We start from the raw sequence: 24,396 nt of genomic DNA on the forward strand, positions 1-24,396 counted from the left end.
GCCTATATTGCTCTTTGTCGAAGAATTTTCTGAATTTACGTAAATTGCGCATGGCTAGAAATGCTCTCTGGGTGGTCTTGTTGACATGGGCTTGCATTGTGCAGCATCTGTCTATTGTTACTCCCAGGAGTTTAAGGGTGTCCTTGTTATTTATTTCAGGTATTTCTAAACCATCTATCAAAGTTATCTAAGCGGTTTACAATCAGGTACTGCGCCCTGAAATTGAAACTTACCCACAGCATCCACTTGCAGCTCTTGACTGAATTTTGTTCTGTTTGTTACTGTATCCACCACCTTAATGAAGAGATTAGCAAACATCCAGACATCTGTGGATGGGAAAACACAGATATATCGTGTGCCATCATCTGGGATTCGTTCTAAGGTCAGGGAGCACTTCTTCTCAGCCAATCTGTGAAATGGGACATGAAGCATGTACACTCTGAATCCTGGTTTCTGCATGTCATGCTACTAATGATCAAAGAGCATAACCCAGGCAAAATGGGTTTCAAAGAAAGCATAATGCCAAAGAAATATTGGATGTGGCCTTTAACTGCTGTACAGTACTCCCTCAATATTCGGGGGGGGGGGGGGTTCCGTTCTAGGAACCCCCGCGAATATCGAAAAACCACAAAAACGGTTTTTCACCTGGGGAGGCAGGATAGGACAGCTGGAGCGCCGGTGAGTGAAGGAAATCAGTTGCGGTATGCTCCGACTGCCTCTTCCTTCACTAAAGGCAGGCTTCACCAATCAGGAGCTGCTTTGACACACAGCTCCTGATTGGTGAAGCCCGACTTTAGCACAGGAAGTCCTGGTCGGAAAATACCGCACAGCATTTCTTCCTCTCTCCACCCCCATGTGCAATGTCTTCCTCTCTCTCATATTCCCTCCTTTGCTGCATAGGGAGTGGGAAAAGAAAGAGAGAGATCCAGGGTGCCTCTCTCCCACCCCCATCTACTGCCACATCCAATATTTCTCCCTCTCTTATCCCCCGGACTTTGTGCAGCATCTTTTGCCCCTGCCCAGTAGCCCCTGTCAAACATTTCTGTTTCTATCACCCCTCTCCAGCTCCATGCCACATCTTCCTCCATTCCCTCCACCCCCATGTCCAACATTCCTCCCTCTTGCATCCATTTCCATCTGTCCCACTGTTTCCTCTCCACCACCACATCCAACATTTCTCCCTCTTATCTCTATCTACCTCACGCCTTTCCCATCACCATATCCAATAATTCTCCTCTTTGTTCCTTTCCCCAGGTACAATATCTATTTCCCTCTTACTGACACCCATGCTTAACAATTCTCCCTTTCTATTCCCTCCCTTACCTCAGCATCTCTTTCCCCCATCCTTACATCCTATGTCCCAAGTTCATGCCCCTTCCCAAGAGTGTGTACCTGTGTTCTGGCTGGCTCTAAAACATTCAAGTAGGTCTCCTCATTCTTTCAACTGCATGTCTTTCTTCCCAAAGCCATGGGCAGCAGCAGCAGAGTATGGCCAGAGGTCCTAGTGTGCTCCCAAGTATAAACATTGATTTTCATTGGAAAAAATAGCTACTGTATTGCCCACCCTTATATTCACCTTATCTATTTCCCCTATACTCTACATTATAGGTGGAGAGACTTAGAGTGGCTGCAGGTTAAAATACAGAATAACAATGTAATAACAGAAGGGAACAAAAAACCGACGGATAAAAACTCTCTATTCCACTATTCCAGTTTTCATCTGACACCTTTAAAGAATGGACTACCTTTCTCCCAGTTTTTATGCCTAAGACATATATGTTCCTCCAGAGATTAATTCATAATACAAGCAAAAGAGCTCAAAATAAAATATGAAAACAGAGGATACCCCATGAATATAATAAAAACAGCATATAAAAAGGATGACCATATCACATGCATTTTAACATACTCCTCGAATAGTTGGGAAACAGCATGCATTCTGAATAAATATTGAAATATATTAAATATAGGAGGTATTTTGAAAGATAAATCATTAAGGATAACATATCAGAGGAATAAAAACCTTAAGGAACTTCTGTGCCCATCAGTACTACTGGAAGAAGTGCAAAGATCAGATGAAACCGTTGAGCATAGCCAATGCAGGAGTTGTCAGATGTGTGAGGTAATGGACTGTACCAATATTTTTGTAAATCCATAGGATGGGAAACAATATGATCTCATTCACAACACTGACTGTAAATCTGAGGGATTAATCTATGTAATTAGGTGTCCCTGCAAGCTTGTATACATCGGGCAAACTTCCTGTAAATTGAACATCAGACTTACTGAACACAAAAGTAACATAAAACGACAAATAATGGGAGCTCCTTGAGCTGGACATTGCATCGATAAACAACATGAATAAATGTCCTTAAAAATATCATTTCTAGGAGGAGAGGAAGGAAATTCAGTAGATTCTTGGTATGGACCACTCTTGGAAACTTTATTTATCTTAGTTTGACAACGGATAGCATCATAATTACAGCTTCTGCATCCAAAGATCTTTAAGACTCCTGACGCAGGCCGTAGGGCTGAAACATGTACATGTCGGGTCGAGTATTTTTGGAAGAATAAAGAATAACCTGTTTGTCCAGATGAGTTGAAAGACATCTTTATTTGTTGCACCTTTTTATTGGACAATTCCACTTGTTTTCATTGTAGAAAGATGTCGCCGCCATTTTCTCTAATAGGTACGGGAAGGACTGCAGGTCTGGAGGAATATGAGGTATGTGGCCTGTTTAACATCAGTTACTAAAATACTAAGAGGAAAGGAGCAAAATGTGAATTACCTTTTTATTTTACTAGCTAACTGTTCTGGACAACTCCCTGATGCAGCGATTAAGAATTGGTCGTGTTAGATATGTAGAGAAGCAGTTTATACATTAACACAGAAGCCAAAAGCAAGTACTACAACAGAAGAAAAAGTAATATATGATAACATGTGAAGTAATGAAAATATGTGAAATTCTAAGCAGCTGGCAATGTGAACTCTACGATTGATGAGGAATGTGGAAAACTCATTCATGATTACACTAAGAAAGTACTGACACTAGCTCCCCCACAAATAGATACAGAAAATTTTAAAGAATGATATTTGAAAAATAGCAATCAAAACAATAGAAAAGACAGAAGGCTATGTAATGAGGGTGGCTGGTGGTGTGGCCTATGATTGAAATTATGAGTGACTAATCAAAGTTGATGCCAAAGCACATTACGGTGCAGCCACTCTGAGTCTGAGGCTATCTCTCCACCTATAATGTAGAGTACAGGGTAGTAGTTGTTTTTTTCCAATGAAAATCAATGTTTCTAGTGATAAATCCATTACAAATATATTAATACAGTGCTTCCAAGTAGGGCATCTCTCATGTCTCGCAGTCCCCAGTCCATATTGCCTCCGCCTTTTCCTAGCCATGTCTTCTCTTCCTTCTCTGCTTTCTCGGAGTTGTCCATTTCTCCCTTCCCCTTCTGTCCCCTCCCCTAATCTCTCTCCCCATCTTACCCCTCCGTGTCCATTTCTCCTTCCCCCCACCTTTCCTCATGTCCATCTCTCCCTCTCTTTCTTCCTCTGTCCATATCTCTCCCTCCCCCTTCTGTCCCTTCCCTGAATCTCCCTTCCCCCCTGCCATCCCTCATGTCCTCAGTCACACATGCAGAAAAAGAAAACCCTTTTCAAATACAAATCCACAAGGATGTGGTAGGAACAGTTAATGTAGCTGGTTTTAAAAGAGGCTTGGACAAATTCCTGGAGAAAAAGTCCATAGTCTGCTGTTGAGACAAACATGGGACAGTAGCATGGAGTGGATTGGTTTCTGCCAAGATGGACCATTGGTCTGACCCAGTCAGGCTATTCTTAATAGAGCCATAGACTAGAAGAGGGAAATGACAGCTGGGGAAAGGTTGATCAGGTTCTGTAAGAGATGGTCCCTGCTCAGCTACTACTAAGAACATCCGCTATAATAAAACCCTTAGCGTGCATGCGCAGTTGAAACTTCATGCGGCCGTGATCCCTGATCCGTGACTCCGTGTTGCTGCATGCGCAGTAGGAGCTTTCAGCGGTTTGTGATGCGTGCGGCGGTTTCCCCAGCAACGTTCCTGCCCTGATCTCCGACGCTGGCTGACTTCTGATGACGCCTTTCCTTCTCACCCCCAGACCAGCAGCGATGGCAGCTGCGGGGCATTTGGTAGGCCGGCCCACTTCGATAATGCGAAGCAGGCCGGCCTAGCAAAAGCTCCAAGGCTGTCCGGCATAGCGGATGCTGGACAGTTAGCAGGTAAGGGAGAAGGGGTACTACTGGACAGGGGGGAGGTAAAAGGAATGGAGAAGGGCTACTGCTGGACAGGGAGAGCAGGGAAGCGGTGCTGCTGGACATGGGGGAGGTAAAAATAAGGGAGAAGGGAAGACAGACGGGGCAGAGAGAGAGAAAGAAAGAAATGCCTAAGTCTGGAAAAAAGGAGGCTCAGGGGAGATATGATAGAGACCTTCAAGATCATGAGGGTGGATAGGGACAGATTCTTCAGACTGAAGGGGACAACAAGTACGAGGGGGCATTCGGAGAAACTGAAGGGAGATAGGTTCAAAACAAATGCAAGGAAGTTTTTTTTCACCCAAAGGGTCGTGGACACTTGGAATGTGCTACCGGAGGAAGTGATCAGGCAGAGTACGGTACAGGGATTGGACGGATTCCTGAGGGATAAAGGGATCGTGGGATACTGAGAGAGGTGCTGGGATGTAACAAAGGTATAGAAAGCTAACCAGGAAATAAGTATAGAAACCCAACCAGGTCATGCATGTGCAAGACCGGAGGGTTAGGACTTCGATGGGAAGATAGGACTCAATGGGAAACCAAGGTGGCAAGGGGGCCCCTTCTAGTGATTCAGACAGGTCGTGACCTGTTCGGGCCGCCGCGGGAGCGGACTGCTGGGCAGGATGGACCTATGGTCTGACCCGGCGGAGGCACTGCTTATGTTCTTATGTTCTACACATCTATTCTAGCACCCGTTAATGTAACGGGCTAAGAACATAAGAATTGCCGCTGCTGGGTCAGACCAGTGGTCCATCATGCCCAGCAATCTGCTCATGCGGCGGCCCTTAGGTTCAAAGACCAGTGCCCTTAGCCTTACCTGCTAACAGCGCACAAGATTACTACTGCTGCTGTTGCCATAGCCACTATCTTTATGCTTTGGATAAAGGGGTGGGGGGGAGAGAGAGAAAAAGCACAAGAGAACTGCTATTTGTTTATCATCTGGGGCAGGGGTAGGCAATTCCGGTCCTCGAGAGCCGGAGCCAGGTCAGGTTTTCAGGATCTCCACAATAAATATGCATGAGATAGATTTGCATCTCAAGGAGGCAGTGCATCTCATACATATTCATTGTGGAGATCCTGAAAACCTGACCTGGCTCCGGCTCTCGAGGACCGGAATTGCCTATTCCTGATCTGGGGTAATGTTGAAAGCATTTTTCTACAGCTTTGGCTTGCAAGAGAAGGTGAAATGATACTTTCCTTTTCTTTCCATGAATCATGCTAGATCAGTCCCAAGTAGTGGCAGAAAAAACCCACAAATATCCAGCCACTGTTGGACAAATCAAAGAGAACTCAGACTTCAATTAGTTCAGAATTCTGCGGTAAAACATTGATTATGTTACCCTGTTCCTGTGGTCTGAGAACTGGCTCCAAATTAGTTATTCCTTTAAAATCCTGCTGTTGATTTATAAGATTTGGCACATTTGGGCTTCCATTGATTTTGTCAGAACTGCTTATACCTTACACTAGCAAATGACAAGGGGGACACATTTTTTCCCTGTTCCCCATAGAAACTCAATTTCTCCATCCCCACCAGTTTTGTCATTGTACCTGTCCCATTCCTGCAAGCTCCGTCCTAACCACACAAGCCTTAAACACATGATTTTAAAGCCTACAGGAATGGGACAGACACAGGAAAAGAATTATTCAGGACGGGATGGGGAAAAATTTATCCCCATGTCATTCTCTATCTTACACTCTCTCGAAGGAAGATTCTCAAAAACCTGTGTTAAAAAGCGACAGTCTGCTAACACAGCCATTCAGATACCGAATCTAAAACCCGAGACATTCTTAAAAAAATTGCGCATATAATTTCTAAATTTGTATGCGACCATCGCTGATGGGCACATGCATAGAAAAAATGTGCTGCCAACACGCTTTAAAAAAAACCCCAAACACAACAACAAAGGGAGAGATGCCCACACTGCTACTAATACGAGTATACTAAACACGTGGAGGGGCATAAACAAAAAAAAAAACATTATTTGCCGATGACGCCAAACTATGCAACATAGTAGGCAAAAGCACAGTGCCCGACTGTATGACACAGGACCTACTCTTACAGGAACATTGGTCCTCAACTTGGCAACTAAGTTTTAATGCCAAAAAGTGTAAGGTCATGCACCTTGGCAGCAGAAATCCATGCAGAACTTACACCCTAAATGGTGAGACCTTAGCAAGAACTGCAGCAGAATGGGACTTAGGAGTGATCATTAGTGAAGATATGAAGACTGCCAATCAAGTGGAGAAAGCTTCATCCAAGGCTAGACAAATGATGGGTTGTATCCGAAGAAGTTTCGTCAGCCGGAAGCCCAAAGTTATAATGCTGTTGTATAGATCTATGGTGAGACCTCATCTAGAATATTGTGTACAATTCTGGAGACCACATTATCAAAAAGATGTGCAGAGAATTGAGTCGATTCAGCGAATGGCCACCAGGATGGTCTCAGGACTCAAGGATCTCCCGTATGAGGAACGGCTGGGTAAGTTGCAGCTGTACTCACTCGAGGAACGTAGAGAGATGGGAGACATGATCGAGACGTTCAAATATGTCACGGGCCGTATCAAGGTGGAAGATGATATCTTTTTTCTTAAAGGATCCATGGCCACAAGAGGGCATCCGCTGAAAATCAGGGGCGGGAAATTTCATGGTGACACCAGGAAGTATTTCTTCACCAAAAGGGTGGTTGATCATTGGAATGATCTTCCTCTGCAGGTAATTGAGGCCAGCAGCATGGCAGATTTTAAGAAAAAATGGGATAAGCATGTGGGATCTCTTCATGGAAGAAATTAGGGGGGTGGGTCATTAGAGTGGGCAGACTTGATGGGCCATGGCCCTTTTCTGCCGTCATTTTCTATGTTTCTAAGTCCCCTTTTGGCCTAAGCCCTAAATGCTGAAAGTAGAAGTAGGGGAAATGACCATTCTCAAAAAAAAACATGCGAAAGGAGGGTTTTTTAAAATAATGGCCTGCCTCTATGTTCACCTGCTTAAATGCACAGACCACCACTACATCTACACTTACCACATATAATCAATGGAAAAAAAGCCTAAGTCCCAAACGCCCAAAATAAGAGTTTTTAGGTGAAGGAGGAGCCAGTCCTTCGCCTAAAAGCTGGATTCTGTAACCGATGTCTGTGAAAAAGAACACTGGTTACAGAATCCACCCCCCATAACAATCATGGCAGGAGAGATAGCTCATCTCCCTTGCCATGATCCACCCCCCTCCCTGACACGATCGGGGCAGTAGGGAGGCCAAGCCCTGAAGCCCCGGAGACCGGTACCCTCCCCGACATGATCAGGGCAGGAGGGAGTCCAAGCCGTCCTACCCCAGTGAAAACCCCAACCCCCCACCCCCTCTAAGATACTGGCAGGAGGGATCCCAGGCCCTCCTGCCCTTGTCGCACCCCCCCGAACCCCCACTAGGCCCCCCAAACCCGGCGGACTCCCCCCACCCAGCGACCCTCCCACCCTGACACTCCCCTGGTACCCTAAGAAAGTTGGACGGACGGACGGGTCCCAAGCCCGTCCGTCTGGCAGGCCCGCCATCCTCAGAATGGCGGGCCTTAGGGCCTGATTGGCCCATGTGCCTAATGCCCCACTCACAGGAGGGGCCTAAGGCAACTGGGCCTATTCTGGTTGACCCAGGTGCCTCAAGCCCCACCTGTGGGCGGGGCTTGAGGCGCCTGGGCCAATCAGGCCCTAAGGCCCACCATTCTGAGGATGGCAGGCCAGCTGGATAGATGGACTTGGGACCCGTCTGTCCGGCCAACTTTCATAAGGTACCAGGGCCACTGAGTTCGGGGGGGGGGGGGCGAGCAGGGGTTTGGGGGGCAATCATGGGGGGTGATGAGGGCAGGAGGGCCTGGGATCCCTCCTGTCTATATCTTAGAGGGGGTGGGGGCAGGGGGTTTCACTGGGGTAGGAGGACTTGGGCTCCCTCCTGCCCCGATCGTACCAGGAGGGGTGGGGAGTTGCTGGCCTGTGCTCCCTCCTGTCTGATCCGATCGGGTTGGGTGGGTGGTGGTGGATTGCGGCAGGAGAGATTGGCTATCTCTCCTGTTGTGATAGTGATTCCTTATGCCACGGTTATTGCAGCAGGGGAGATGAGCCATCTCTCCTGCTGCGATGGTGCTGTGGAGGGTAGGCAGGTTGCTGGGGCCGCTGAGCTCATCGCAGCAGCCCCGATCAGCTCAGCAGCCCCTTTTTCGTCACTTATACCTGTTTTGACTTGGTCTAAGTCAAAATGTATAAGTGCCGACTACGCAACTTGTCAAATGTTTTGGTTATACCTGCTGTACAGCTATGTCTAGGTCGGCCCACCTCCCGCCCTTTCCCCTCCTCTAAAACGCCTCTTTTCGTTCTATGCGTTTAGAGGCAGGGGAAAGGCCTAAGCTGTTTTTAGATATGTCTAAAACCAGCTTTGGTTATGGGTACTTGGACAAACAGGCTTTTTGATCGTCCAAGTACCCATTAGGTCACTTTGTAGATGGGTTGTTGTTTTTTTTTTTATTATGAGCCCCATAGGAAACTATTCCTAGTCAACTACTACTACTTATGTTTCTCTAGCACTGTCCACTAAGTAGGCATGGATGAACATTTGGCTACCTTAAGAGAATCTGCAGAAACAAGACCAGCTATCATTTATTTATTTTAAAATTTTATTTTCCGCTTAACTAGGTGGATAACAGTAAAACATGCCTATTTAGATAGATACAAACATAGCAGAAACAGTATCATAAGACCCTTTTCCATCAAATAATATGCTTTCACAGTCTTAAGCTAATACAGTAATTGCTTTTTAAAAGACATTTTCTCCCTACATAATCTCAAGTATCCTGGCAATGCATTCCACCAACGTGGACAAGCTACTGCGATTGCTGATATTTGTGTCTTCCAAGTGCTTCAATTGAGGGTCTCAAGGATCTAGGAGAAATGTCATGATTTGACATTTGAGCCACTCTGTAGATCACCTGGTGCACAATTGTCAAGGCATTATACTCCATCCTCATTTCAATATTGGACTGATATGCTCATTCCAGGCCGTTCCCATAATCATTCTTGCTGTGGCGCTCTGAACGACTTGCAGCACTTTAATTTAACTTTTGCAATGCCCATCAATAGTGAATTACAGAAGTCCAAATCATGAATGGTGGCCAGAGACAAAACATGCCTGATCTTTGGCTTAGGATGTCGCCCCCTGGATTCACAGTTAAGTGCTGTAATTCTCAGGTCCAATAGATCCCTACTACCATGTATCACTTACCCCTCAAATCTGTAGAAGAAGATATAATTTCCTTCTACACCCTCTTCTTCCTCCTCATCCCAGAAGCAGATCAAGTCCTTAAAGGTTCGAGAGAAGCAAATTACATTTTCAGAGACCTCAGATAAAAGAGAGATATCTAAAAGAAAAGAAGAGCACAAGAGCGAAATGAGAACTCATTGCCAATCCAGGAGGAGTCCTGCAGTTAAACAGCTAGAAAACCTAAACTCTTTACATTGCCACTTTCCACTTGCATATTGAGGGGTGATTCTGGAACCCTGTGACTATATCTATGTGCCCTGAGGTGCCCGGTCTGTAAAAGAGAGGCAGCTCGGAATTGCACAAGTGTCATCTGGTATCATTCTCCCTCCACTCTGGTTTTCTCAGGAGTGTCTCATGAGGAACTTTGTCAAAAGTCATGCAATATTGCTACTCCTATTGATCTGATCCAGTAAGGCTATTCTTATGTTACTAGAGCCTATTACATAGGAGATTATGAACGAGGAATATGCCTGGAACACAAGAGTTTCAAGCTAAGAGAATTCTGGAGATGTACTTCTTCCTAGGATAAGCAGCATCAAATGAGGTTTACTACTTGGGACCTAGGATGGCCTCTGTTGGAAACAGGATACTGGGCTTGATGGAGCTTTGGTCTGTTTCTTTGTATTTCCTGATTTCTCAACTGAGGCCTTAAAACCTCGGGTTTTGTCTCTAGTTTGAACATATTTCCTACAATTTTCTTCCAAATGTGTTATTAAATTGGGGTGAAGAATTTCCTGGAAACTAAAGCAACCCCAGTTCTGATAGTAGCATCCTCTTCCATCGAGAATCTTGGAATTTGTACCTTTTTTCCTTAGTCCTCCATTATTAATTCTCCCCTTTTACTAAGCCACAAGCTGGAGAATTCTATGAGCGTTGGAGCATTTACACTCTGGGCCACTTAGTAATTTTTCAGATTGTATAATGTTAGCCATATTGATATTTTATTTCTTTAATGTGTATCTTTAATTTCTTCAATTATGTTTAATTACTAAATGGCTTTCATTTTTCTGTTTTAAATACAAGAGTTGTAATTAAAACATTTATAAATAAAAGAACAAGAGGGCATTTGGAAAAGTTGAAAGGGGACAGATTCAAAATGAATGCTAGGAAGTTCTTCTTTACCCAACGTGTGGTGGACACCTGGAATGCGCTTCCAGAGAGCGTAATAGGGCTGGGATTCAAGAAAGGATTGGACCGTTTCCTGCTGGAAAAGGGGATAGAGGGGTAGAGATAGAGGATTACTGCACAGGTCCTTGTCCCATTGGGCCGCCATGTGAGCAGACTGCTGGACACGATGGACCTCAGGTCTGACCCAGCAGAGGCATTGCTTATGTTTTTATGTTAAAAAAAAAGCTTTCTGAAAGCCTAAATACACTACATGAATCAGCTTACCTTTATCTACATGTTTATTCACACCTTGAAAGAAATGAAGCCAATTGGCAGGTATTAGGGGTAAAGACCTGGAACAATTGCTTATGCCTACTACTTATGGGGAATTTAGGAAACACCTAGAACATATCTGTTCCTGAATTATTTAAGCAACTGACCGGTAAAATCTTAGTCCACAATAACTGATCTCTAGAGCTGTTTATCACTAGCTCTTAACTCCGTTAATTCTACTCAATCTGTAGCATCTTTTAATCATTGTAAACCGCATAGAACTTCATGTCCTGAGGTATATAAACTGTTATTATTCTTATTATAAGACCTCCCTTGCCTGAACCCATGCTGACTCTGTGCCATTAAATCATGTTTGTCTACATGTTCCATAATTTTGGCCCTCCTTTACTAAGCGGCAGTAGAGGTTTCTAACACAGCCTGGGGTACAAAATGCATCGGAGCAGCATCAGAGCATTTAGCGCTCTAGTAAAAGGGTGAGTGTGAAGGAGTTAAGGGGTTATCTTCCACTAAGACTGCCATTCCACCTCCATACAGCAGGGGCTGCTAGCCTAAGACTGAGCGGACTACATGTCCCAGACCGCACTGGGCTTAATAGCTCAGTGCTGTGCTACCTTAACAAGGTAACCTTGCTGAGTCAGGTGGAGGGGATCAGCAGGGAGATGTTTATTTGCCACAGAGGAGAATCATTAGAGAGAGATCCCAGAGTGAGAGGATCCCAAAGGAGAGAAATCTTCCCTAGCTATGGTTGCATTCAAGTCCTGGGGAGGACTAGAGTGAGACAGCAAGCTGAAGAGCCCATCTAGGAAAACACTAGAGAGCTCTGTAAACTGAACTTGCTTATTTAAAGGTGACTGTCCTGTGTTTGGGGTGTGGTAACTGAGCAGAAGCAAAATGAGACTGTTGGAGAAATGAGGTTTCTTTCTCCTAAATGTTCTTCTGTTTGGACTATTTAACAAGTGAAGTAGGAACCAGACTTTTGGTGCTTTAAACCTAAGACAACTGGAGAAATTGACCAAAAGCTGAGGTTGATGGACTGAATGTGATATGACTAACTGCCTAAAGTGTACAGGCTGCTGCACTAGATATTAAAATTAAAAGTATATCTTTGCCTTTCCTGAGCCTATGAGGGAATAGGCTTGGGTAGAAGTCTCAATAAAACATTTTGTTGCACCTTCTAAAGTGGTTTGTGTGTGCTGATTGGGTGAATGTACACCCGGCCAGGAATCCCTCGCAGGGAGTTTATTCATTATAATAGTTTCCATTATGTTGCCTGGTACTGGAATCAAGCTTACCTGTGTGTTTGTAAGTTCTCGGATCTAATTCAGCGTTTCATTCTTCAGCTTCTATACCGCTACTACTGATTGGGAAATCAGTTCAGAGCGGTCTACATGAGCCTCTGCAAAGGTGCTACAATACATGAACTTCTGTAGAGATGTTACCAAAGGAGTTTTGAAATACACAGAGCTCTATGATGGTGTTACTGTACAGAGTTATTAATATTGGCATGATTATGCCATAATCCATCATCCTACTTATATGCACACATTTATACCAAATCAATTGTCCTACATATATACACATGTAATACTAGGTTTACTATTGCAGCCAAATACTCTATACTGTACACTATTTATACACACCTCTTAAGGAGGGTTACATTTCTGGAATTTTCTGGTGTTCTTTTCTAGCTTTATTTCCTTCGATAGGGCATTCCACCACATTGGGACAATTACTGAGAACATTCTTGCCCTAGTGCTTTTGTATTTGATGTCTTCGAAAAAAGATATTTGTAGTAAGGACTCTTGGCTTGAGCGCAGAGCATGCTGGGACGTAAGGTTATTTAGTCTGGCTGCTAGGTATTGTGGTTCCAAGAGGTGAACAGTTTTGTGCGTCAGCAATAGGATTTTGAATGTTACCCTGCTCTCATTCGGGAGCCAGTGTAACTCTTTCAGTAGTGGGGTGGCACTCGTCTGTCTTGATGTACCTAGAAAAAACCTAGCAGCAGCGTTTTGTACTGTTTGGATCTGTCTGATCATGTATTTTGGTAAACCCAGGAAGGTTGCATTGCAGTAGTTAAATATTGTGAGTACCAGGGATATTACTACATTGGACAGTGCGTGGTGGTAGAGGTAGGTTTTCAGTCCTCTAACACAGTAGAGTTTGCCATAAGCATTTTTGACCATGCTTTGGATATGCGTTGTCATGTCTAGGCTTGGGTCCAGCCTTACATCTAGGTTTCTCATTCCATTCTTGGATGGTTCTACAGTATTGCTGTTTAGTGTTATTTGGAAGCCAGGGCCATGTCTGTCTTTTCTTTGTTGGTGACTAGGCCATTTGCTTTAAACCATACAGAAATTTTCTCTAGGCCCGTCTTTATCGCGTGTTTGGTCATTGTGTCCCATGTCCTCAGCGGTATGATCCATTGGATGTCGTTTTCATAAATGTAGCATTCCAACCCCAGGTTTCTGATGAATTTTCCGAGTATTGGGATCATTGAAATAGTTATAAAGAGGAATAAACTATATAATTTTACTAGCAAAGCCTAAAAAAATATAGAGAGCATATCCAGAAAACAGGTTAAGCACATGAATAATTCTGTCAATAGAAACTGCACAAGTTTCAAACAGTGAAGAAAAAAGACCTCCGATATCTTGCTCCAAGTCCCAACTTCATGAGCTTCTCCAGTCATTAGTTTAAAAAAACCCTCCACTTTAAGTATATTTCACTCTATTGCAGTCTTCAAAAAGAAATTGCAAAAATGTGTCTCTAAGCACAGTTTTCATAGACACAATCAGGGCAGGATTAATTCTTCAAGGGCCCCTAGGCACACAAATATATTGGGCTCCCCTGGCCCGGCCCGGCCCCCATCTATCTTTTTTCTCATTTACTTCTATATTTCCACTTGTATTTCTTTCTTTTTTTTAATTCAAAACAAAGATACCAATGCACAGTTTTTCTTCTATGAACAAATCCCCCTTCCTTCCCTTCCCACCTACTTACCCAGTACTTTAACTCTGAACCCTTTCCATACATATATAAAAGTGTTCAAATATATTGCAAAGCAGTAATACTATCCCAAATATAACTCTATATTAATAACCAAGTCTACAACGCCTCACTCTGTCAACCAACTGTAATCCAAATGTATGTATAAACAACCAAATCTGTAACTCTTCTAGTACGTTCCACTCCATGTATGTTAACTTGTAACAAAACAACAAGGCAAGCGGTCCACCAAAGAATCCAACATGAAACAAAAGAAGATCAGCAGATAATAAGGAGATTCAAATCAGGTTTATTTAAGGTGCTCCCAAGAACCATGCCCGATGCATTTCGCCAAACAAGGCTAGTCAATGCTAACAAAAAACCATGTCTTTCATACACACAGAACACAGATACACCCTCACTCAGTATGGAATACTTGAATATAAACCAGGATTTTGGGGCCATAAAATAGGCCCAAAAATGGGGGTCCCAGTTTATATTTGGGTCAATGCCCCCTCCTGCGTGAGCCAGTAAGGAAGCCACTCAGCGCCGAGAAGCAGCTCCAAATGCTGCTCGTGCCACTGAGATGAACAAAGTGGATCCGCGCAGCCAGTTAGCAGCGGGGCAGAAGTTCAGAAAGCTTGTTCCTGCCCGCTGCACCTCTACCAGAGATCGGCAGAGGAGCCACTGCACCTCCACCAGGGATCGGCAGAGGTATGCAGATAGGGCAGGGGGGGGCAGAGCCTGGGAGGGAGAATGCAGAGTCTGACAGGGGAAGGAAGGAAGGGTGTTGGGTGCAGAGCCTGACAGGGGAGGGAAGGAAGGACGGAAGGGTGCTGGGTGCAGAGCCTGACAGGGGAGGGGAGGAAGGAAGGGTGCTGGCTGCAGAGCTTGACAGGGGAGGGGAGGAAAGAAGGGTGCTGGGTGCAGTGCTTGACAGGGGAGGGATGGAGGGAAGGGGGCTGGTGCAGAGCTTGCCAGGGAGGGTGCTGGGTACAGATCTTGACAGGGCAGGACACTTGAATATTAAGCCGCTTGACTTATATTCGAGTCAACCATTTTTCCTCCTTTTTTGGGGGGAAAGAGGGTCTCGACTTATATTCGTATCGACTTATATTCAAGTATATACTGTAAGTACTGTAATCAAAAACTAAAAATAGAAATATCTAGATAAAGGTTAAACCGAACCGCCAAGAAACCAAACTGCATACAGTGAAACACCATAGAAACAATGCTCTGCAAAATTTAAATACAGCAGATGTAAATTTGAAGAAACTGAGAATCACCACTTTACAAATTAACAAATAGAAATTAAAAAAAAATTGAAAATAAGAATATACCATTTTATTGGACTAATCCATTTTTCAATTAACTTCCAGAGGCCTTAGCCTCCTTCTTCAGATCAATATAATATACTGCTGTTACATTATACTGTCCTGACCTGAGAAAGGGGATTTTGGTCTCTAAAAGTTAGTAAAAATGTATTAAAATTAATCCAATAAAAAGATTACCTTATTTTATGTTTATAAAAGTTTTATCAATACAACTACAATACTATTTTATTCTAAAGCAACAAAAAAATCTTTTTCCTACCTTTTATCATTTCTGCTTTAATCATCTTGTCTTCACTCTTCTTTCTAGCCAGAATCTGTCCTCTCTCTGTCTTCCATGCAGCATCGGCCCCTTCTAACCACTGTCTGCCCTCTCCCTTTTCCATATGGTATCTTCCCTCTTTCTATGCTCCTTCCAGAAACTGTCTAGCCTGTACCCCTTCTCTCCTTTGTAAATGATTCATTTCAGCTTCACACACTCTCCATTTTTCTGACTCCAATCCACCCCTCCCCTATACTCTGGCATCTCTCTTCTCCTTTCCTTCCTTCCTTCCCATTCCACCCCATGGTCTGGCATCTCTACCTCCTTCCCTTCCCTCCCCCCATGCCCTGGCATCTCTCCCTCCCCCTCCATGGTCTGGTATCTCCGTTCCTTCTTTCTTTTTCCTCCCTCCCATGGACTTGGCATTTCTTGTTTCTCTCCCTTTTCCTTCTCCTTCCTTCCCTCTCTCTCCCCAATTGGGTGCAGCAGCATTTTTCCCCCTCCCTCCTTCCCTGTGCTGCAGCAGCAGCAGCAGCATTTCTCCCCCTCCCCTATGCAGCAGCAGCATTTCTTCTGTGCCTCCCTCTGGCGAGTGTTTCGTTTCTGGCCAGCTCCCTTGCTGCCTGCAGTCGCTTTTCTGTTCTAAGTTGCGGGCGTCGGCTCCTCGTGAGATTCGTGGCTGCGTTGGAAGTGTTCCCTCTGATGTCATGACGTCAGAGAGAATGCTGTCGATGCCCGCAGCTTTGAACAGAAAAGCGACTTCAGGCAGGAAGGGAGCCGGCCAGAAGCGAAACACCTGCCGGAGTGAGGCACAGAAGGAAGGGAGGGAGAAGGTAGTGTTGGGACTTGAGAGGGAGCACAAGCTGGGCCGTGGGTTGGACACCCCTGATTTACAGGATACTACTGCTGCTGCTGCTGCATCTGGTTTAGGAAAGCAGCAGCGGCAGAATAGGGACCATTTCGGGCCCTAGGTCCATGCCTACCCTTTAATCTGGTTCTGGACACAATCCCATATCATTCATAACTCACATCAGTAACAGTTGAAAAATTGCAAAGGCCAGCTGTATTCATAAACAAAAAACCTAACAGCAGCCCTGTTTCACCTCCAGCTTTTCAAGGGCTGCAACATTAATAGTCTTCACCAAACCCCAAATTCTTCACCCTCACTAAGGGATTGCACAAAACGGCTCAAAACACAGAAGAGTCCCAAGGAGTTTTTTTTCTGTGTTTTGAACCATTTTGTGCAATCCCTTAGTGAGGGTGAAGAATTTGGGGTTTGGTGAAGACTGCTGATGGAGAATTAATGTTGCAGCCCTTGAAAAGCTGGAGGCGAAACAGGGCTGCTGTTGGTCTTTATTTGTGAATACAGCTGGCCTTAGATTTTTTTTTCAAGGGTTAATGTAGTAAGTTGTGAATGATATGGGATTGTGTCTATGAAAACTGTGCTTAAAGAAACATTTTGCAATTTCTTTATGAAGACTGCAATAGAGTGAAATATACTTAAAGTGGAGGGTTGATTTTCTTGGGGTTTTTTTTTTGTACCAATGACTGGAGAAGCTCCAATATATCAAATATATTCAGTCTCATGAAGTTGAGACTTGGTGCAAGATATGGGAGGTCTTTTTTCCTTTTCTGTTTGAAACTTATGCAGTCTCTCTATTGACATAATTATTAATGTGCTTAACCTGTTTTCTATATATGCTCTATATATATTTTAGGCTTTGCTAGTAAGATTATATAGTTTATTCCACTTTAACTTTATTTCAATTACCCCAATACTGGGAAAATTCATCAGAAACCTGGGGTGGGAATGCTACATTTATGAAGGCGACATCCAGTGAATCATACTGAGGTTCTGAATGGGTGCTGAGTGTTGAATGTGTTTTAATTATCTAATGCTGGTGTGAGTGGGGGACTGAGTGTCGGATGTGTTTTTAATTATCTAATGCTGGTGTGAGTGGGGGACTGAGTGTCGGATGTGTTTTTAATTATCTAATGCTGGTGTGTGTGGGGAACTGAGTGTCGGATGTGTTTTTAATTATCTAATGCTGGTGTGAGTGGGGGACTGAGTGTCGGATGTATTTTTAATTATCTAATGCTGGTGTGAGTGGGGGACTGAGTGTCGGATGTGTTTTTAATTATCTAATGCTGGTGTGTGTGGGGAACTGAGTGTCGGATGTGTTTTTAATTATCTAATGCTGGTGTGAGTGGGGGACTGAGTGTCGGATGTGTTTTTAATTATCTAATGCTGGTGTGAGTGGGGGACTGAGTGTCGGATGTGTTTTTAATTATCTAATGCTGGTGTGAGTGGGGGACTGAGTGTCGGATGTGTTTTTAATTATCTAATGCTGGTGTGAGTGGGGGACTGAGTGTCGGATGTGTTTTTAATTATCTAATGCTGATGTGAGTGGGGGACTGAGTGTCGGATGTGTTTTTAATTATCTAATGCTGGTGTGAGTGGGGGACTGAGTGTCGGATGTTTTTTTAATTATCTAATACTGGTGTGAGTGGGGGACTGAGTGTCGGATGTGTTTAATTATCTAATGCTGGTGTGAGTGGGGGACTGAGTGTCGGATGTGTTTTTAATTATCTAATGCTGGTGTGAGTGGGGGACTGAGTGTCGGATGTGTTTAATTATCTAATGCTGGTGTGAGTGGGGGACTGAGTGTCGGATGTGTTTTTAATTATCTAATGCTGGTGTGAGTGGGGAACTGAGTGTCGGATGTGTTTTTAATTATCTAATGCTGGTGTGAGTGGGGGACTGAGTGTCGGATGTGTTTTTAATTATCTAATGCTGGTGTGAGTGGGGAACTGAGTGTCGGATGTGTTTTTAATTATCTAATGCTGGTGTGAGTGGGGAACTGAGTGTCGGATGTGTTTTTAATTATCTAATGCTGGTGTGAGTGGGGGACTGAGTGTCGGATGTGTTTTTAATTATCTAATGCTGGTGTGAGTGGGGGACTGAGTGTCGGATGTGTTTTTAATTATCTAATGCTGGTGTGAATGGGGGACTGAGTGTTGAATGTGTTTTAATTATCTAATGCTGGTGTGAGTGGGGGACTGAGTGTCGGATGTGTTTTTAATTATCTAATGCTGGTGTGTGTGGGGAACTGAGTGTCGGATGTGTTTTTAATTATCTAATGCTGGTGTGAGTGGGGGACTGAGTGTCGGATGTGTTTTTAATTATCTAATGCTGGTGTGAGTGGGGGACTGAGTGTCGGATGTGTTTTTAATTATCTAATGCTGGTGTGAGTGGGGGACTGAGTGTCGGATGTGTTTTTAATTATCTAATGCTGGTGTGAGTGGGGGACTGAGTGTCGGATGTGTTTTTAATTATCTAATGCTGGTGTGAGTGGGGGACTGTGTGTCCGATGTGTTTTTAATTATCTAATTCTGGTGTGAGTGGGTGCTGAGTGTCGGATGTGTTTTTAATTATCCAATGCTGGTGTGAGTGGGGAACTGAGTGTCCGATGTGTTTTTAATTATCTAATGCTGGTGTGAGTGGGGGACTGAGTGTCCGATGTGTTTTTAATTATCTAATGCTGGTGTGAGTGGGTGCTGAGTGTCGGATGTGTTTTTAATTATCTAATGCTGGTGTGAGTGGGGGACTGAGTGTCGGATGTGTTTTTAATTATCTAATGCTGGTGTGAGTGGGGGACTGAGTGTCGGATGTGTTTTTAATTATCTAATGCTGGTGTGAGTGGGGGACTGAGTGTCGGATGTGTTTTAAATTATCTAATGCTGGTGTGGTGGGGGACTGAGTGTCGGATGTGTTTTTAATTATCTAATGCTGGTGTGAGTGGGGGACTGAGTGTCGGATGTGTTTTTAATTATCTAATGCTGGTGTGAGTGGGGGACTGAGTGTCGGATGTGTTTTTAATTATCTAATGCTGGTGTGAGTGGGGGACTGAGTGTCGGATGTGTTTTTAATTATCTAATGCTGGTGTGAGTGGGGGACTGAGTGTCGGATGTGTTTTTAATTATCTAATGCTGGTGTGAGTGGGGGACTGAGTGTCCGATGTGTTTTTAATTATCTAATGCTGGTGTGAGTGGGGGACTGAGTGTCGGATGTGTTTTTAATTATCTAATGCTGGTGTGAGTGGTGGACTGAGTGTCGGATGTGTTTTTAATTATCTAATGCTGGTTTGAGTGGGTGCTGAGTGTCGGATGTGTTTTTAATTATCTAATGCTGGTGTGAATGGGTGCTGAGTGTCGGATGTGTTTTTACTTATCTAATGCTGGTGTGAGAGGGGGACTGAGTGTCGGATGTGTTTTTAATTATCTAATGCTGGAGTGAGTGGGGGACTGAGTGTCGGATGTGTTTTTAATTATCTAATGCTGGTGTGAGTGGGTGCTGAGTGTCGGATGTGTTTTTAATTATCTAATTCTGGTGTGAGTGGGTGCTGAGTGTCGGATGTGTTTTTAATTATCTAATGCTGGTGTGAGTGGGGGACTGAGTGTCCGATGTGTTTTTAATTATCTAATGCTGGTGTGAGTGGGGGACTGAGTGTCCGATGTGTTTTTAATTATCTAATGCTGGTGTGAGTGGGTGCTGAGTGTCGGTTGTGTTTTTAATTATCTAATGCTGGTGTGAGTGGGGGACTGAGTGTCGGATGTGTTTTTAATTATCTAATGCTGGTGTGAGTGGGGGACTGAGTGTCGGATGTGTTTTTAATTATCTAATGCTGGTGTGAGTGGGGGACTGAGTGTCGGATGTGTTTTTAATTATCTAATGCTGGTGTGGTGGGGGACTGAGTGTCGGATGTGTTTTTAATTATCTAATGCTGGTGTGAGTGGGGGACTGAGTGTCGGATGTGTTTTTAATTATCTAATGCTGGTGTGAGTGGGGGACTGAGTGTCGGATGTGTTTTTAATTAACTAATGCTGGTGTGAGTGGAAAACTGAGTGTCGGATGTGTTTGTAATTATCTTATGCTGGTGTGAGTGGGGGATTGAGTGTCCGATGTGTTTTGTTCTGAGTGGGTGCTGAGGGTCGGATGTGTATTTAATTATCTAATACTGTTGTGAGTGGGGGACTGAGTGTCGGATGTGTTTTTAATTATCTAATGCTGGTGTGAGTGGGTGCTGAGTGTCGGTTGTGTTTTTAATTATCTAATGCTGGTGTGAGTGGGGGACTGAGTGTCGGATGTGTTTTTAATTATCTAATGCTGGTGTGAGTGGGTGCTGAGTGTCGGATGTGTTTTTAATTATCTAATGCTGGTGTGAGTGGGGACTGAGTGTCGGATGTGTTTTTAATTATCTAATGCTGGTGTGAGTGGGGGACTGAGTGTCGGATGTGTTTTTAATTATCTAATGCTGGTGTGAGTGGGGGACTGAGTGTCGGATGTGTTTTTAATTATCTAATGCTGGTGTGAGTGGGGGACTGAGTGTCCGATGTGTTTTTAATTATCTAATGCTGGTGTGAGTGGGGAACTGAGTGTCGGATGTGTTTTTAATTATCTAATGCTGGTGTGAGTGGGGGACTGAGTGTCGGATGTGTTTTTAATTATCTAATGCTGGTGTGAGTGGGGGACTGAGTGTCGGATGTGTTTTTAATTATCTAATGCTGGTGTGAGTGGGGGACTGAGTGTCGGATGTGTTTTTAATTATCTAATGCTGGTGTGAGTGGGGGACTGAGTGTCGGATGTGTTTTTAATTATCTAATGCTGGTGTGAGTGGGGGACTGAGTGTCGGATGTGTTTTTAATTATCTAATGCTGGTGTGAATGGGGGACTGAGTGTGGAATGTGTTTTAATTATCTAATGCTGGTGTGAGTGGGGGACTGAGTGTCGGATGTGTTTTTAATTATCTAATGCTGGTGTGTGTGGGGAACTGAGTGTCGGATGTGTTTTTAATTATCTAATGCTGGTGTGAGTGGGGGACTGAGTGTCGGATGTGTTTTTAATTATCTAATGCTGGTGTGAGTGGGGGACTGAGTGTCGGATGTGTTTTTAATTATCTAATGCTGGTGTGAGTGGGGGACTGAGTGTCGGATGTGTTTTTAATTATCTAATGCTGGTGTGAGTGGGGGACTGAGTGTCGGATGTGTTTTTAATTATCTAATGCTGGTGTGAGTGGGGGACTGTGTGTCGGATGTGTTTTTAATTATCTAATTCTGGTGTGAGTGGGTGCTGAGTGTCGGATGTGTTTTTAATTATCCAATGCTGGTGTGAGTGGGGAACTGAGTGTCCGATGTGTTTTTAATTATCTAATGCTGGTGTGAGTGGGGGACTGAGTGTCCGATGTGTTTTTAATTATCTAATGCTGGTGTGAGTGGGTGCTGAGTGTCGGATGTGTTTTTAATTATCTAATGCTGGTGTGAGTGGGGGACTGAGTGTCGGATGTGTTTTTAATTATCTAATGCTGGTGTGAGTGGGGGACTGAGTGTCGGATGTGTTTTTAATTATCTAATGCTGGTGTGAGTGGGGGACTGAGTGTCGGATGTGTTTTAAATTATCTAATGCTGGTGTGGTGGGGGACTGAGTGTCGGATGTGTTTTTAATTATCTAATGCTGGTGTGAGTGGGGGACTGAGTGTCGGATGTGTTTTTAATTATCTAATGCTGGTGTGAGTGGGGGACTGAGTGTCGGATGTGTTTTTAATTATCTAATGCTGGTGTGAGTGGGGGACTGAGTGTCGGATGTGTTTTTAATTATCTAATGCTGGTGTGAGGTGGGAACTGAGTGTCGGATGTGTTTTTAATTATCTAATGCTGGTTTGAGTGGGTGCTGAGTGTCGGATGTGTTTTTACTTATCTAATGCTGGAGTGAGTGGGGGACTGAGTGTCGGATGTGTTTTTAATTATCTAATGCTGGTGTGAGTGGGGGACTGAGTGTCGGATGTGTTTTTAATTATCTAATGCTGGTGTGAGTGGGGGACTGTGTGTCGGATGTGTTTTTAATTATCTAATGCTGGTGTGAGTGGGGGACTGAGTGTCGGATGTGTTTTTAATTATCTAATGCTGGTGTGAGTGGGGGACTGAGTGTCGGATGTGTTTTTAATTATCTAATGCTGGTGTGAGTGGGGGACTGAGTGTCCGATGTGTTTTTAATTATATAATGCTGGTGTGAGTGGGGGACTGAGTGTCGGATGTGTTTTTAATTATCTAATGCTGGTTTGAGTGGGTGCTGAGTGTCGGATGTGTTTTTACTTATCTAATGCTGGAGTGAGTGGGGGACTGAGTGTCGGATGTGTTTTTAATTATCTAATGCTGGTGTGAGTGGGGGACTGAGTGTCGGATGTGTTTTTAATTATCTAATGCTGGTTTGAGTGGGTGCTGAGTGTCGGATGTGTTTTTACTTATCTAATGCTGGAGTGAGTGGGGGACTGAGTGTCGGATGTGTTTTTAATTATCTAATGCTGGAGTGAGTGGGGGACTGAGTGTTGGATGTGTTTTTAATTATATAATGCTGGTGTGAGTGGGGGACTGAGTGTCGGATGTGTTTTTAATTATCTAATGCTGGTTTGAGTGGGTGCTGAGTGTTGGATGTGTTTTTAATTATATAATGCTGGTGTGAGTGGGGGACTGAGTGTCGGATGTGTTTTTAATTATCTAATGCTGGTTTGAGTGGGTGCTGAGTGTCGGATGTGTTTTTACTTATCTAATGCTGGTGTGAGTGGGGGACTGAGTGTCCGATGTGTTTTTAATTATCTAATGCTGGTGTGAGTGGGGGACTGAGTGTCGGATGTGTTTTTAATTATCTAATGCTGGTGTGAGTGGGGGACCGAGTGTCGGATGTGTTTTTAATTATCTAATGCTGGTGTGAGTGGGGGACTGAGTGTCCGATGTGTTTTGTTCTGAGTGGGTGCTGAGGGTCGGATGTGTTTTTAATTATCTAATACTGTTGTGAGTGGGGGACTGAGTGTCGGATGTGTTTTTAATTATCTAATGCTGGTGTGAGTGGGGGACTGAGTGTCGGATGTGTTTTTAATTATCTAATGCTGGTGTGATTGGGGGACTGAGTGTCAGATGTTTTTTTAATTATCTAATGCTGGTGTGAGGGGGGAACTGAGTGTCGGATGTGTTTTTAATTATCTAATGCTGGTTTGAGTGGGTGCTGAGTGTCGGATGTGTTTTTAATTATCTAATGCTGGTGTGAGTGGGGGACTGAGTGTCGGATGTGTTTTTAATTATCTAATGCTGGTGTGAGTGGGGGACTGAGTGTCGGATGTGTTTTTAATTATCTAATGCTGGTGTGAGTGGGGGACTGAGTGTCGGATGTGTTTTTAATTATCTAATGCTGGTGTGAGTGGGTGCTGAGTGTCGGATGTGTTTTTACTTATCTAATGCTGGTGTGAGAGGGGGACTGAGTGTCGGATGTGTTTTTAATTATCTAATGCTGGAGTGAGTGGGGGACTGAGTGTCGGATGTGTTTTTAATTATCTAATGCTGGTGTGAGTGGGTGCTGAGTGTCGGATGTGTTTTTAATTATATAATGCTGGTGTGAGTGGGGGACTGAGTGTCGGATGTGTTTTTAATTATCTAATGCTGGTGTGAGTGGGGGACTGAGTGTCGGATGTGTTTTTAATTATCTAATGCTGGTGTGAGGTGGGAACTGAGTGTCGGATGTGTTTTTAATTATCTAATGCTGGTATGAGTGGGGGACTGAGTGTCGGATGTGTTTTTAATTATCTAATGCTGGTGTGAGTGGGGGACTGAGTGTCGGATGTGTTTATAATTATCTAATGCTGGTGTGAGTGGGGGACTGAGTGTCGGATGTGTTTTTAATTATCTAATGCTGGTGTGAGTGGGGGACTGAGTGTCGGATGTGTTTTTAATTATCTAATGCTGGTGTGAGTGGGGGACTGAGTGTC

The 24,396-nt window shown here is 44.0% G+C and overlaps 1 protein-coding gene across 1 annotated transcript in view; it reads right to left on the bottom strand.

Annotated features, from left to right (window-relative positions):
- Positions 1-24,396, bottom strand: part of MPL (MPL proto-oncogene, thrombopoietin receptor) — a 135,253-nt gene that overhangs the window by 107,758 nt on the left and 3,099 nt on the right. The window contains exons 2-3 of the mRNA XM_033915538.1: positions 9,566-9,701; positions 234-409 (exon numbers count right to left, since the gene is read on the bottom strand). Coding sequence (XP_033771429.1) covers positions 234-409; positions 9,566-9,701 — 312 coding nt within the window. The remainder of the gene's footprint in view (positions 1-233; positions 410-9,565; positions 9,702-24,396) is intronic.

Source organism: Geotrypetes seraphini, chromosome 12, assembly GCF_902459505.1.
Source record: "Geotrypetes seraphini chromosome 12, aGeoSer1.1, whole genome shotgun sequence".
Lineage (NCBI taxonomy): Eukaryota > Metazoa > Chordata > Amphibia > Gymnophiona > Dermophiidae > Geotrypetes > Geotrypetes seraphini.